Raw genomic sequence first — 15266 nt, forward strand, 5'->3', positions numbered from 1 at the left:
GATGACTGAATGCATCAGTCATTTGTTTACAATTTGAATCGGTGGTCATCTCACTGAAAAAAAAAAAACATTCTAACCTTTTGATTAAATATGACGTTATTATTCCATCTATGAGGGACCATCGTTGAATTTCATGCACCACGAAATTCTCTGTACCGCGGTGCTCACGGTACTTGGTCCCTTTGTCTTAAGTGCAAATGACCCTTCGACAATACCTGCAAGAACTGATCATACATGAAATATAGTTGCTGTAAAATATTTCTGGTTTGAGTGATGCGTTTCTAATTATGAAGGGTTTATAACTTTCATATTCTAATAGTGTGACGGTCTATTAAGGCCTTTAATTAAATATACAAAATCGAACTGGTTCGCTCGATACAGTATTTAAAAGCCATCAATTTTTTACTCATGGGTTTACAGGAAACGCTATTTAAATTTATTTCACAATGACCCCCACATTAAGTATTACTATACTAGTTACAACCAAACCCCTCAAATACCTTATACCTTACGTCCTCATCATTACAATATTTGAAGTATAACCCTTCCGAACCTTAGAGCGCCTCACTCAAATCAAGAAATATTTACCAATCAACTATTTACTTTATGCAGAGCCGGTACTGAATGTATTGTCAAAGGGTTCATGTGCACTTTACTAAGAAAGATCAAGAAAGCGAAAAAAAAAGAAAGTATCGATGTCGATATGGTAACTTTAACGCCTTAGTTTTTGGTACAAATGGGGATGGGGCAAATGCCAGATTATTCTAAAGCACCTTGCTGAGAAGTTAAACCAAGAAGACAGGGGACACAGTATGCAAAGAACTATAACATGAATTAGAACTCGATTATCCGGCTTTTTGAATTAATTAAGTCAGTACACAAGACACTGTGTCAGGAGACAAGAACCCCTTTTTATAAGGACAATGAATTCTTGAATGACTTTAACCTTAACGCCAATGTAGCGGAAATTTAGAAATATTTAGATTTATTAAATGTATAGTTTTAATATAGTATTATATCAGTGTGAAGAGCGGGACTCGTGTTTTGAGCTATTAATTTATTTTGCAAATATGTCTTCATCGATAAATAAGTAATTTGTTCATATATTTGTTATTTTATATCATAATCTCTTTTTTATTGTTTGATTATTATTATTACTGTTGTTTTTTTGAAAGTATTTTTGAATAAATTATTATTATACTGGTTTGGGGTATATTAAGACATGACGATGTTTACCCTTAAATGTCCAGAGGGCTTTTCTGCTCACGACCATATATGGCTTTCTTAATCTTATCCAAATATTATAAATATTTTATAAACTTTCTATATACGGTGGCCCACAAGTCTCACGGCAAAACAAAAACTCACGGCAAAACAAACTAAACTTAATCGATAACAATCGATACCGCCGATTTGATTGATATCGATTGTATCTATCAATCGTTAAAAATCGAACTCACACTAAACTTTTTTATCGATTTTTATCGATTGATTGATTATATACATATCGATTTTTTTCGATTATGTTCTTGAACAATTTCTATCGATGATCGATCGTACGAGGGTCGTGTGGCTACGGATTTACACCACCGGCAATTACTCTTTCGTACCCAGGCTTGACACAAACTAGGAGTTTGTTATAGTGATCAGTGAAACAGACAGCAAAGTACTTGGATAATTAGCTGCCTGATCTACATATAATTACTTGTGAATTAATAGTTATAAAATCTATTGCACTATCATCGATATTTTCGAATACTTTCCGTGAAATTATTACACATTTAAGCTCGATATCCGTGAAATAAAGCCGTGAATAAAAACCATATCAGTGAAGTGATACGATAGCTTCACGGTAAGCTATAGAATCTAGCGATAGTATTAGTCAAGAGTGACGAGATAAATTTCTATTTAGTGTTTATTTCTATCAAATTCAAGATGAATTTTGTGCTTCTTACATTTTAATTAAGCTTTAATATCTTGAATGTTATTGAATTGGAAACGTATAATTCTTTAACATTTTGAAATGGCGTAAGTCGGTTAAGATATTTAAGACAATAAAACATTTTGTGTGTGTTATATATCGAGCCTAAATGTGTATGAAACAAATTATACGATTGTACTCATTATTGGATCGAATTAAAGCTGTCAAATCTTGATCGATAAAAATCGAACTCACACCAATTTTTTTTATCGATTTTATACGATTTCCCATAAAATCGATACAAATCAGCTGATTTCTATTGATTTTTATCGATATCGATTTTTATTGATTGACTACTACCCGGGGTTACAATCAAATTTGCAACTTAATTCAAGAAAAGGGGTGTTGAACTATTGTTCCAGGTGATTTTAGTACGTTTTAAACTAAACTTTAGATAGAAAAATTGCATTTCTTCCAGCACAGTTATTCACAGTCTCGATTTTACCTCACATTTATAAAAGCGATTTTTCGCATGTGGCCATTCTCCAATTTTTACAAAACTCAAGCTGTACAATGTTCAAATGATAGAATAACACGACCTACAAAATTAGTTTGGGTTTTTCCACAGGCCTTATGAAAACTTTATGCGAAGAGTTGGAAAAATTTGCCATGTAAATATGCAAATTAGCAGTTTGTTTACATCTCCACACCACAGATCACGGCCGCGAAAAAAGTCATCTAAAATAGTTTTAACAGCTTATTAATCCACACATTAGCCTATCTAAGGACTATCTAAGTATGATTGGCCTTTGTTATTATTTTAAACGATTATTTGTTGAAGTTAAGCCTACACTTCCGGTGTTGAAGACACTCAGCTTGCTTGCCTCGGTGGCATTCCATCGGTGCGTAGTAAACTTAGTAATCATAAGTGACTGTTAACATGCTCTATAACGTTACTATTCCTCACTAGTGGTATCCAGCTTATCACATAGTATTTTCACATACTGAGTATGCTTGAAAGTTTGCATTACTTTGTAAATAAGGAGAGATCAAACCTGTCAAAGCGGATTATGTGAGCTGATGGCGTGACAAACGACAGTTTGCGCGGAGCCGGACGTGACGTTGTTTGGTACAGTACGTTTTTTATTGCCTGAACATCTTGTGATTTGGCATAAACTAAAGAGAATCACTCATTATCAAGATTTGTTTTTTTTAGCTGTCATATGTTTTCTGCTTGATCGAAGTCATGTTTAAATTGGTTACATGTATGAGTGCAGTTGTAGACGGGTATACAATTCCCCCTCCCCTACCCCACTAGCTTCATGGCTGTACAATAGATCGAATGTATGATAGACTCGCCTGGTTTTCGTGGAAGCGTAACATCTGATATAAGACTATGAGAAAAAAAGAAAATACATTTTAAAGTATATATATATATATATATATATATATTATATATATATACATATATATATATATATATATATATATATAACATTTTATGTCGATAGTGCGATTTGATAGAACTGTGATCTGAACATGACGCGTGTGTGGCCGAAATGTCCAGGAATTTGATAGTTTCAATCAAATTCCAAAAATTTGTTGTACCTTACCAGGTAGACAAAAATAAAAGCAGCATTTAACAAAGTGTTTATAGTCAGTATAGAAATTTGTTAATTATGGTGAGCATCAGTTATAGAGGCTCGTGAATCATGTTCTTTTCAAGCTATCATTGGTGGTCATTGTGGGTTTGACCCAAAAGAAAGAAGTAGATCTGTCACTAACGTTCCTTTGACAAGATGTAAACGGGATATCGCCGAGGACAAACGATGTTTTAGTATAGTTGAAGTTGAAACCGAGGTCGAATTAATTCTCGCAAGAGTATGTATTTTTGAGCCCTCTAGAAACATAGACAGCCCTACAATCTGTCGGAATCACCGCGTACGTTTGGGCGTCAGCTGGAAACGGACATCAGCGAAATGTTCTGTATCCGTAACTCTTTCTTTGCACAAAGCCGATGTCAAAAGGAATCCAAAAGCAGAGTGGGGTTTGAGCAAAAGTGGATCGAAAACTGTGTTAAAAGAGACTGGTGTTTTTCTTACTGTTGGTTCAGGAAGGTTGGTGGATTGCTAGCATTAAATTGACTAATATATACGGTCTATACGACGCCATGACTACTTGCGCAGTGCTCAGTCGTGAAATTGTGCAAGCTTGACGCTACTACATCATTGACTAGGGACTGGTCATAAAATATAGGGGGGGGGGGGGTGTGCAAAATCAGAATAGAATCAGTGTTTTTTATCGTGGTCCACATAAAATGATGCTGAAAATCCTGATGACCCAAAACCAGTTTAGAAGCAAAATTGCAGGCCCACCCATTTTAGTTGTCAAATTTTATCAACAGCCCACCCCTTTTAAGGAGTTCAAAATTATGTGACCCATCCCCTGATTTTGCCCCCCCCCCCCCCAACCCCCCCCCCCCCCCCCCCATACTCTATGACCAGTCCCTTACACATATAGAAATAGTCTTGGGGAGGCCAACGAAGAGAGTGAAGTTATCTTACGAATGGAAGAATTGACTTTGTTAAGTCGAACAACACGAGGGACGCAAGCTACTTGATTGCAAATCGATGTGGGATGTTGTTCGATGATTCCAGTTAACTTATTATATAAACTAGTTCTTTGATGTCTGAATTCCATGAGACATTAGGATGCGTTCATAATGTATGGCAGAGAGTGGTGGTGAGGGGGGGGGGGGGGAGGGGGCAGATGAAATTTAGGGGGGATCGGAAAAAGTTTTACCAAAAAAGGGGGGGTGGGGTGGGTGGGTTGAAAACCTTTTTTCAGAGAAATGGGGGGGGATGCAAAATATTTAGATGAAACTACGAGAGTTTGCCAGGGGAGGGGGGTATATTATTTTTTTGGGGACTTTTGGGTGGTCTTAAGAATTGTTTTGTCATTTAAAGATTTCATCTGCCCCCGCCCCTTCTGCCATACAATATGAACGCAGCCTTATTCAAATCGGGGTCTTTTTGTCGTAAAGAACAATATCATTGAAAGCTCATAGAGAGTCTTGATAACGAGTGATTCTCTTTAGTTTATGCCAAATCACAAGATGTTCAGGCAATAAAAAACGTACTGTACCAAACGACGTCACGTCCGGCTCCGCGCAAACTGTTGTTTGTCACGCCATCAGCTCACATAATCCGCTTTGACAGGTTTGATCCCTGCTTATTTACAAAGTAATGCAAACTTTCAAGCATACTCAGTATGTGAAAATACTATGTGATAAGCTGGATACCACTAGTGAGGAATAGTAACGTTTATAGAGCATGTTAACAGTCACTTATGATTACTAAGTTTACTACGCACCGATGGAATGCCACCGAGGCAAGCAAGCTGAGTGTCTTCAACACCGGAAGTGTAGGCTTAACTTCAACAAATAATCGTTTAAAATAATAACAAAGGCCAATCATACTTAGATAGTCCTTAGATAGGCTAATGTGTGGATTAATAAGCTGTTAAAACTATTTTAGATGACTTTTTTCGCGGCCGTGATCTGTGGTGTGGAGATGTAAACAAACTGCTAATTTGCATATTTACATGGCAAATTTTTCCAACTTCGCATAAAGTTTTCATAAGGCCTGTGGAAAAACCCAAACTAATTTTTGTAGGTCGTGTTATTCTATCATTTGAACATTGTACAGCTTGAGTTTTGTAAAAATTGGAGAATGGCCACATGCGAAAAATCGCTTTTATAAATGTGAGGTAAAATCGAGACTGTGAATAACTGTGCTGGAAGAATGCAATTTTTTCTATCTAAAGTTTAGTTTAAAACGTCTAAAATCACCTGGAACAATTGTTCAACACCCCTTTTCTTGAATTCAGTTGCAAATTTGATTGTAACTTGGGTTTTCACTTGGAGCGAGAATGTTTTTGAAAGCGTAATTCGCAGCCGTTTCTTGAGCAATTTTTAGACCGACACGGGGTGAAATCGTTTTTTTTTCAAAAAAATCCGGATTTTTTACGTAGATCGAAAAACCGACCCCAGTACGTTCATAAACTCATCAAACAGTGTCTACAGACCAAAAATGAAGGACTTTTATTTTTTTGATTGTGGCCACAAATTTTCGATTTTGCTCGATATTTCTGGACAGTCGCTCTTAATTTGCATATTTCACGAGATATTTTGGTAAAAACACGAAAAAGTCCGAGGTTGCTGTGAAGAAGATACGTAAAAAGCGCAAAATTTTTTTATGAATCCACTTTTATCAACCTTTGATCAGTAGATTGAAGTAAAAAACTTAAGTAACCCGTTCTGGACTTGGGAGAAAAAAGCTTTTTAGTGAGGGGGGGTTTGTCTTGATTTCAAAAAGCCGTCAAATGGGTATGAATACTTATTTTTCTCCTTTTTTCCCTTTTGCTTAACATTCAAAATTTTGCTTATTTTTGACACTAGAATGAATGTAAAAGTCAGGAAAAATAATAGTTTGTTCCAGCGTTTAATATTTTGCGAGCAGTGACGACTTAAATACGGGCAATTTTCAATCGATAATAAATGCAAATTTAGCGATAACGGTGGTCCAGGATTTATGCGCTGTAAACAAACCATTTTGATGAATTTCGAGAAAATAAAGTCATTTTCATTACTTACTTGTAATTACCTTTCTATGGTAAAAGTTTGAGGGAAAGCTATTTTCTGACCCGAAAAGCAGTGGGCCGCTTTTACAGAGACTGCCTCTCAAGTCGTGCCTGTCGTCACGCGCTTTGCAAAGAGTGTCTCACACGGGAATTTTCTAACTCGTTATTTGTGAATCGAAATTCTTTACTTAAGACGGTAAAAATCAATTATTTTCCTCACAGTTGCTTTAATTTTAAAGTTTTTTATGTTCACAGATATTTCTAGATCCGAATGGACATATTCTTAAAGTTTAACGAGCTAGAAGTTGAATGACTTAAGGTCAAGAAGATAGGCGAAATATATTCGTTTATTTAAATCATTCTTATTACTTCATATTAAAGAAAATATTAAAAGGCCGAATAAACTTTTCTGTACTTTAAGTTTATTCATAGTAGTCTTTGGAGCCAAAACATTTCATATAACTTGAAAATCAGCTTGAGGAATCTGCAAAAATAGTACGAAGTAGAATGAAATACGCTCGGTTTGTTTAGATCAAGAAGGCATAATTCTTTATCCTTGGCTTGTTTTTGAAGCGCTGTTTTCCTTCCTTAGCACTGATCTTCGGTTACAGAGAATACTGCTTTCAGTAGTTGAACCAAAGCATGTGTAGTTCGTAAAAATAAGCTACGGGCCATTATATTAATATTTCTTGGAAATCCTTGTACCTTTTCTTTTTTACAAAGACATTAGAATTTCTAATCCACCTCAGTCTTAAATAACAGCAGTCAGCAAAATAGAGCATGCGTAGACTTTAATTGTGTCACGTGATAATCTAGCTCCGCCCCCTCCTAATCACTTCGCAATATTGACATTGATTAACAGCAAGGCAGATGCTATTTAGTCAGCACATAGACGGTAAACCCATAGCAGAAACCCGCAAAGTTCTTCTGGGTAATATTGTACGTCATTTAAATCCAAGTATGGGTACTATTGCGCAACTTTGCCATTTTGTCGCGGAGAAAAAAAAAATACAAAAAAAATACGAAAAACAAAGGCATTTTATAGCTGGTATACCACAGGTATCCCAGCAAAAACTGTTGGTAAATCGTCTAACTGAAATCGCTTAAAGCAGCGTTTACACTGGCGATTTTTGCGGCAATTTTCGGAAATCTTTTGTCTCATCCCTCAAAAGAGACATTCGTCTAGGAAAATCTTGGTATCCTGAAAAAAACTTTACAAGTAAATTCTTTACCATTATTTATTATGGAGAAAATCGCAAAAAAATCGCAGCAAAAATCGCCACAAAATTCTTACAGAATTCCAGTTAATCTCTTTACATTGGATAACGTATAGAATTAAGAATTCAAGTTTATAATTTGAAATCTGGTTAAGAAATAATACATTGAAGAAAGCTTATTTAAAAAACTGAAACAGAAAGACCAGCAAAGCACAGCCTAAGACGTTTGGGACTTTGTCTTTGTCAACCAAAAAAAAAAAAAAAAAAAGCAAATATACCTTTTTACAATTCCCTGCGCCATCTTGAAAAGTATCCGTGCCTTTGCATCGAAGCGAGACGAACGGTGAGCTTGCAATGATAGAGACTTTTTTTAACACCTTGGACAATTATTCACGTTTCTATCATTGCAAGCTCACCGTTCGTCTTGCTTCGATGCAAAGACACGGCTACCTTTCAAGATGGCGCTGGGAATAGTCCCTTTGCAGCTAAACGGTCAAGTGTATGTACCGGAGGGCAAAATTCATGTTTTCATATTAAATTGGTGATTCTTTTTAGCTACTTTCAAAGAAATGAATGAAACGATGTGTAACCAGTGTGTTACGAAATGCAGTTTTATTACGATCTCTCGAAACAGGTTGTAGAAAGTTTGTTTGCTCACCAGTATATTTCACCCATGGGAATCAAGATGTTCATTCATTTGCTCTCAGTGAATGTAAAAGCACGTGATTACTGAGCTGCAAAGGGCCTATTGTGAAGGGGACTATTTGGTTAACAGAATGTACCTTATCCACCTTATCAACATTATCTCGGATTCGAGGTTGACATGAAAACACAAAAGAAATGCTACAGTTTTTAGCGAGAAAAAGTGTGATTTCTTTTGTATTTTCCTGTTAGCATCGCCATCCAAGGTTCATACTGAGGAGGGGTGGATGCATGAGGAATTTGTTAGGGGAGGGGTGGTGTGGGGTGTCCCAAATGAAGAAATGTATATAGAGGATATTATATACACGGTGGCGCGAAGATATGAAGTTTATCTTCGAAATATTTTTCAACACGAGAAGACAAACTTCATATCTTCAAGCCAGCGTGTAATGTCCTTTTTATCATATAGACAAATCCACAAAGCAAAACTAAGCAAGTTAATCAAACAGGTCCCGGAGAACATCGCAAGTGACGTCATCGATATCCTCACTAGTGAAGGTATGGAAAATATGTTATTCAGGTCCTGGATGTAGTTTGTACAAAAAATACGAGTGGCGTATTTCCCAGTAAAACACTCATGTCTATATAATAAATAGAGATGTCATGCATCGTGAATGTTTCTTTTGCTTCAAAAAAGCTAAGAGTAATCACATTAGAGGGGGTGCCCGGTACACCACAGGACAGCCCCTGCATTTGCTCCCGTTAAGGGAGTTCCGTAGTTGGAATTATTAGGTATTATTCAAAAAGTAAATGTATTGAAATGATAAAAGAATCAATTTAAAATTAGAGTTGTGCGATCAGTTGCGATTCCACTCGGTTATCCAACATGGCTGCTTCTGTTAGTACGTGGTAACATTCCATTTGTTAAGAACGCGAGCTTTTCTAATAGTTCCTTTAAAACATCGTTCATCTTCTTGGCCATTGTTGCTTCTTTTGTATTTCCCTGAAAAAGCAAAACAAAAATTGTCCGTTTACAGTCAACTCTCGCCTTGTGGACACGCCGATATTACGCACACCTTGTTATTGCGGACAGGAGAAAAATCCCCGACAAAAATACTGACAAAGAAATGACCGTAATTATTTCCCGCTATCGCGGATGCTCACTATTACGGACACGAAGTGACGGTCCCGAGGGTGTCCGCTGTAGCGAGAGTTGACTGTATTTCGAAATTTCGAAGCTCGACTTACAGTTATTTCAAAAAAGGTTTTGTTGAATGCTGCATGTGGCATGCTGGATGTTGCATGTTGCATGCTGGATGTTGCATGTGGCATGTGGCATGCTGGATGTTGCATGTTGCAAGTGGCATGCTGGATGTTGCATGTTGCATGCTGGATGTTGAATGTTGCATGTTGCAAGTGGCATACTGGATGTTGCATGTTGCATGTGGCATGCTGGATGTTGAATGTTGCATGTGGCATGCTGGATGTTGCATGTTGCATGTGGCATGCTGGATGTTGCATGTGGCATGCTGTATGTTGCATGTTGTTCATCAAAAGCAATAAATACACTGCAGAGAAGCATACAGTGTCACCTGTTTTTAGAATACGTCATGCTTCGTTGTCCTGCTTTCATGTGGACTTTAGACCGAGGGCCATTCACCTTCTGGGTAAAAAATAAATAAAAACGCGGTCGTCAACACGGTCATAGTTACTTTCCAAGGTCCACATTAAACGACCCAATATTCAGCCAACATTTGCTGGGCCATGTGTAAGGACCGTTTGCCATGGTCTGTCAACAATGTTGGGATGTGATTTTTAATGTTTTTTCACGACAGAACGTGTCAGTATCCTGTCAATCAATGTTGAAAAAATGTTGAGTCACATGTTGGGCCATTTGTCAGGGCCCTAACTGAGCCTTAATACGGGCGACCAACATGGTGGCCATGTCGTTTGTCCTTTTGTGACGTCATAGCCGCCATGTCGGACGACTTGAACAAAAGATTTGGTCTTAGTTTCTTTTATGTCAACCAACATGGTGGCCATGTCTTTTGTCCTTGTGCATGTGACGTCATGGCAGCCATGTTGGATGACTTGAACAAAAGATTTGGTCTTGGTATCTTTTTCGTTCCAGTTTGATCATTTTAGTTGTAAAATAAGGAATACCTTCTGTCTCTTTGACTGGTCGTAAGGGTTGAAGACGTCTTCCTTCGATTGCTCTTGGTTACCTGCAAAGATTATATAAAATGTTTTAACTTATCATCCAGCGTAACCTCCTCCGCAGGAATTTCTTAACTCCGTTCCTAGCGCGCATACTCTCTAGATATATAGATAGATTGACACCTTTATTTCAACTTAAATAAAATAACAACAGGGTAGTCCAGTCAGTGGCAAAATGCCTCTGCTATCTGCTACTCCGCTCCTATGGAACTCTCTACCTTCTTCAATTAGAGATATTTCCAGTTTATCTTTATTTAAATCTAAACTCAAGACTCATTTATTTAAGTTAGCTTCTTCTTTATAATCATATTATTGATCTTATTTATTTATTCCTCTAACGTTATGTTACTAAGCGCTTAGAACAGACTTGTGTAAGCGCTATATAAGCCATATATTATTATTATTATTATGATTAAAGGAGCCCTGTTAAACATATACACAATACACAATAGAAAATAGAAACTAAAAAGAGCTAGATATAATGCTATTAATCTATTAATCTCAGATCTCTATCCGACGTTTTTTGAAATGGCTAGGAGTATATAGACACTTCCATCGATAATTGCTTACTATCGATCATGTGACTTTTTGGAGTTGACTGGGGGGGGGGGGGGGGGTGTGGGGGTAAAACAAGCGATTGACTGAGAGGCAACTCGCGATTGTTAAGTCAAATCATGTCAAAATAAGTCATCAAAGTATTCTATCTGACTTTCTTTCGAGATGAAACCAGAAAACATGATAAGATCCTACAAGCCATTAAAAACGGAGATGTTACCGGATGTGCCGTCTATTAATAGTAGCCTTTGTCAACAAGCCCTAGGCTACCTCGTTTGTATTTACTACTTCCTGCTTGCTGTTAAAAAACCTACTTTATTTTTAACTGTTTTATTAGATTGCTTTCTTTACAACTGGAAAAACGGAAAAATTAAACTAGGAATGATTTAAGATAAAAATATTATGAAATGAAATAAAATAAATTAAAATATACAATATAATAAATAAAATATAATAAAAATATAATAAAATAAACAAATAAAATAAGATTAAAAATATAATATAATATCTTTAAAACACTCATTAATAATTCATAAGTTTATGGTCCAATTGGAGCCACCATATACGTCACGTGCATGAACCTTTATACCCGATAAAGTCCTCTTCATTAGTATTCAAGTGATTTTATATAAAGACACATGTGTCTTTATATAAAGACACGTGATCTTTATATAAAGACCACTCGAATACTATGAGGATGACTTCATCAGGGATGAACTATGCATCCAAGTTTAGATGAAGACTTAGAGCCTCATCAAGGTCATAGTCAAACCTAAAAATCTTTGACTAACGTGCCTGTCTTTGCCTTGGCACGCAATATCCAACGTGTGGGAGCTTCTATTGAATCTGGTTGCGCATGCCCGTGACGTCAAATCTCTATCGAAGAATAAAAATCCATGTTCGTGACGTGTATGGTGGCTCCAGTTGAACCAAAATCTTATAAATTGTTCATGAGTGTTTTAAGCAGTTCAAAAAACTCGTAGGTCGTGTTTTATCAGGTATAAAAGCACTCGGCTACGCCTCGTGCTTTTATACCTGATAAAACACTCCTACTCGTTTTTTAAACACTACTTATAAATTATAATAAAATAAATGAAACAAAATATTAAATGAAATGAAAAAAAAAGAGCAAGGTAAACAGAAAAACAAACTAAGAAAGATTTGAAATAAAATTATTATGAAACGAAACAAAAAAATCCAAAACGAAATAAAATAATAAAATAAGATTTTAAAAACGAAAAAAAGCCGAATTAATCGAGCTGAACTGTGTTAACTTTAGATTGTTTTCTTCTTATTTTAAAAGCTGCTTTCTAATAGCGCAGCGCAACCATGACGTCATAAAAACGAAGACAAAGGCGAAATTCGGACAAACAAACTTACAAGTTTACTTTCAGCATATAATTTTCACAGCCGATCGCAGTTGATCTTAGTTTACATGGGTTATTATTGTAACTTTAAGTAAAAATAATAAAATCGGTTCGTATGATCCTCGTAGCGGTTAAACAGAATGCAATGTTTGTCCGAATCTTTAAGCTATTTTTAGAATCAGTGCGCTGCGCTATTAATTTTCCTAAAGAGAAAATGTTTTGAATGATTTATTTTTGAAAATCAATCACTCCAAATCGTAATTAATTCCTAAAGAAGGCATACTCTTAGAATCTCACTATGATGTCTAGAATAATAATCATCCTTCCACGCATACCAAATAATGATAATTCATTAAACTCTCATTAAGCTCTTTCCGAGGGCTTTTTGAGGGCTGCTTGAGGTGGGATATCTTGAAGAAAAACATGGTAAGCACCACTTAAAAAGAAAAGGATTGATTGCTATGATCATTCGCCTTCGTTGAATACACCTCATTAGACGAATGTTGTCATATAGAAATAACAAATACGAATAAATTAGAGGGAAAAAAAAAAAAAAAAAAAAAAGAAAGAAAGAAAAAAGGAATAAATCAGAAATATTTTTTTACGAGGCCACGCAAACAAATGTTAAACCAAATTCACAAATTTAATATTTGACGCTAAATATAACAGGATGGTGGCGAATTCTGGAGTTTAAACTGTTTCTTGTTCATTCTTGATCATAAACACACACGTGTAATCTAGAATATATGCTTTAAAAACATGAATATATGAAAATGTGTACAGATTCTATCGTGACCGTGGTGACCTTGGTTTGTTAGTCGCACAGTAAAGTCCAATACATTGATCAAAATAACTGTTTAGCCCCGTTTACACTGGCGATTTTTGCTGCTATTTTTTTTGGCGATTCTGTCCATAATAAATAATGGTAAAGAATTTACTTGTAAACCAAGATTTTCGTACACGAATGTCTCTTTTGAAGGATGAGACAAAAGATTTTATATTTCCGAAAATTGCCACAAAAATCGCAGCAAAAATCGCCGAAAAGATCGCCAATTTAAACGGGGCGTTTTAGTATACAGCTATTTTAAAAAAGGTTGAGTACTGAATACTGCATACTGAATAGCGCATTCCAAGACCAAAAGGCATTGTGGGTCATAGTGACAATTATTTATGATATCCACTTTCATTGATAGTCGCCTAAAGGCTCGTCCAATTTGGAAAACTTTCAAAACATCACTCGAAACTATAAATTCAGAGTTGTCGGTACTCGAGATCGTGCGATTTCCAATGCATATTAACATATTATGGTAAATAATTGAACTTACTTGTTTCAAACTTCACAGGTTTACCAATTTTAATGGAAGTGATTTTTTGTTTTTAGAACTTTCAATTTACATATTTAGGATGATTTATTTTTTGCTTATTATATAGTCTCATATACACCCGGTTGCGGGAGGGTCGTCGCGTGGGGGAGGGTAGGGGGTGGATGGGGGGTTGGAGGGGGCATTGATGGTTTGGCGGGGAGGGGATTTGATATGTATATATATTTTACTATTATTTATTATTATTATTCTATTTTGTATATATTTTATCGAGGGCCACCTTAAAATTATCATTTATGGTAACGGTGTTACCCTGTCTAATAAAGTTGTTATTATTATTATTTCGCAAACACATGAATTTAAAAAAATAGAAATTTGTATAGGGCACAAACAAGGGAAATTTCAAAATTTGAAAACAAACTGAGTGAAATTACAAACGAAAATGAAGTTCGGAAGTTGTTCTAAATGCAAGCAAAATAATATTTTTTGAACTTGATGGGAGCTTTTTTATTGCTGTTTATTTTGTATATAATAAGAAAAAATGTTTTCGCATCTGGCAATCTTAATCACAAAGTTGTTTACACAAGAGAGGTAAAATACCCTGAAAACTTGCAAAAATAGAAATATATTTCCGTAAATTACCGTGTAGTGAAGTATTTGAACCCCAAAATATTTATTATCTTTGTAGATGGATATAATATTTAACCAGGGGCTTATCTATACGTTCACTTTATTATTGATTAACGCCAGGTTTTAAATTGTTAATCGTTTCCAGAGCACTTATTAAAATACTGATTCGCGGCTTCAGAGCCTTGTCATTTTGCTGTCATCTTTTCGAAAGGTGTTAGTATGACAGCAGGTTCTGCAGGATTTTAAAACAAGGAAATATACGGGTAAATCCTAATTCGTTTGGCGGGGCTATCAAAGTTAAAGTTGTGAATTCTGCTTTTTTTGCACTCCAACACTACACAAGTCTTGATCTTATTGAAGGAAACTTGAAAGAATTGAACATTTGATGGCGAATTTCACAGCTTTAGGACAACAGGTATTCTTTCTTTGCCTTAATTCAACTCCAACTTGTAGAGGACGAGAGCTACACTTGTCGTTTCGTGGTTTAACGTGTATTGTCGGCATAATTGCCAACAGTTTCCTAGCGGTAGCGATTATTCAGCAACAACAAAATCGAAAAACGAGGGACGGCGTCTTGATATTGAATCTTGTGGCTTCGAACTTTTTCTCTTTGTTAATCAACCTTCCTCTGGAGTCTGTCCTCATTTCAAAAATTGACCGCTTATTCAAATGTGAATCTTCCATCGAAAGCTTCCAAGAGCTGCATTTCGTATTTCATTTTACAAGTAATTTTTCCACGCTGTTTACTTTGGCT

General features: G+C 35.9%; 1 protein-coding gene and 1 long non-coding RNA gene across 2 annotated transcripts in view; one reads left to right on the top strand and one right to left on the bottom strand.

Annotated features, from left to right (window-relative positions):
- The first annotated feature begins 8889 nt into the window (after window positions 1-8889).
- LOC148911447 (uncharacterized) overlaps window positions 8890-15266 on the top strand; it is a 28726-nt gene continuing 22349 nt past the window's right edge. Inside the window, exon 1 of the long non-coding RNA XR_016119732.1 lies at window positions 8890-8979. This is a non-coding gene — a long non-coding RNA (uncharacterized LOC148911447). The remainder of the gene's footprint in view (window positions 8980-15266) is intronic.
- Window positions 9086-15266, bottom strand: part of LOC148911448 (exosome complex component 10-like) — a 30700-nt gene continuing 24519 nt past the window's right edge. Inside the window, exons 10-12 of the mRNA XM_089029631.1 lie at window positions 10585-10646; window positions 10014-10084; window positions 9086-9424 (exon numbers count right to left, since the gene is read on the bottom strand). Coding sequence (XP_088885757.1) covers window positions 9388-9424; window positions 10014-10084; window positions 10585-10646 — 170 coding nt within the window. The 3' untranslated portion in view covers window positions 9086-9387. The remainder of the gene's footprint in view (window positions 9425-10013; window positions 10085-10584; window positions 10647-15266) is intronic.

This window comes from Actinia tenebrosa, unplaced genomic scaffold (genome assembly GCF_029948245.1).
Source record: "Actinia tenebrosa isolate PJP-AT-01 unplaced genomic scaffold, QUT_ActTen_1.0 PGA_scaffold14__42_contigs__length_11649687, whole genome shotgun sequence".
In the NCBI taxonomy this organism is placed as follows: Eukaryota; Metazoa; Cnidaria; class Anthozoa; order Actiniaria; family Actiniidae; genus Actinia; species Actinia tenebrosa.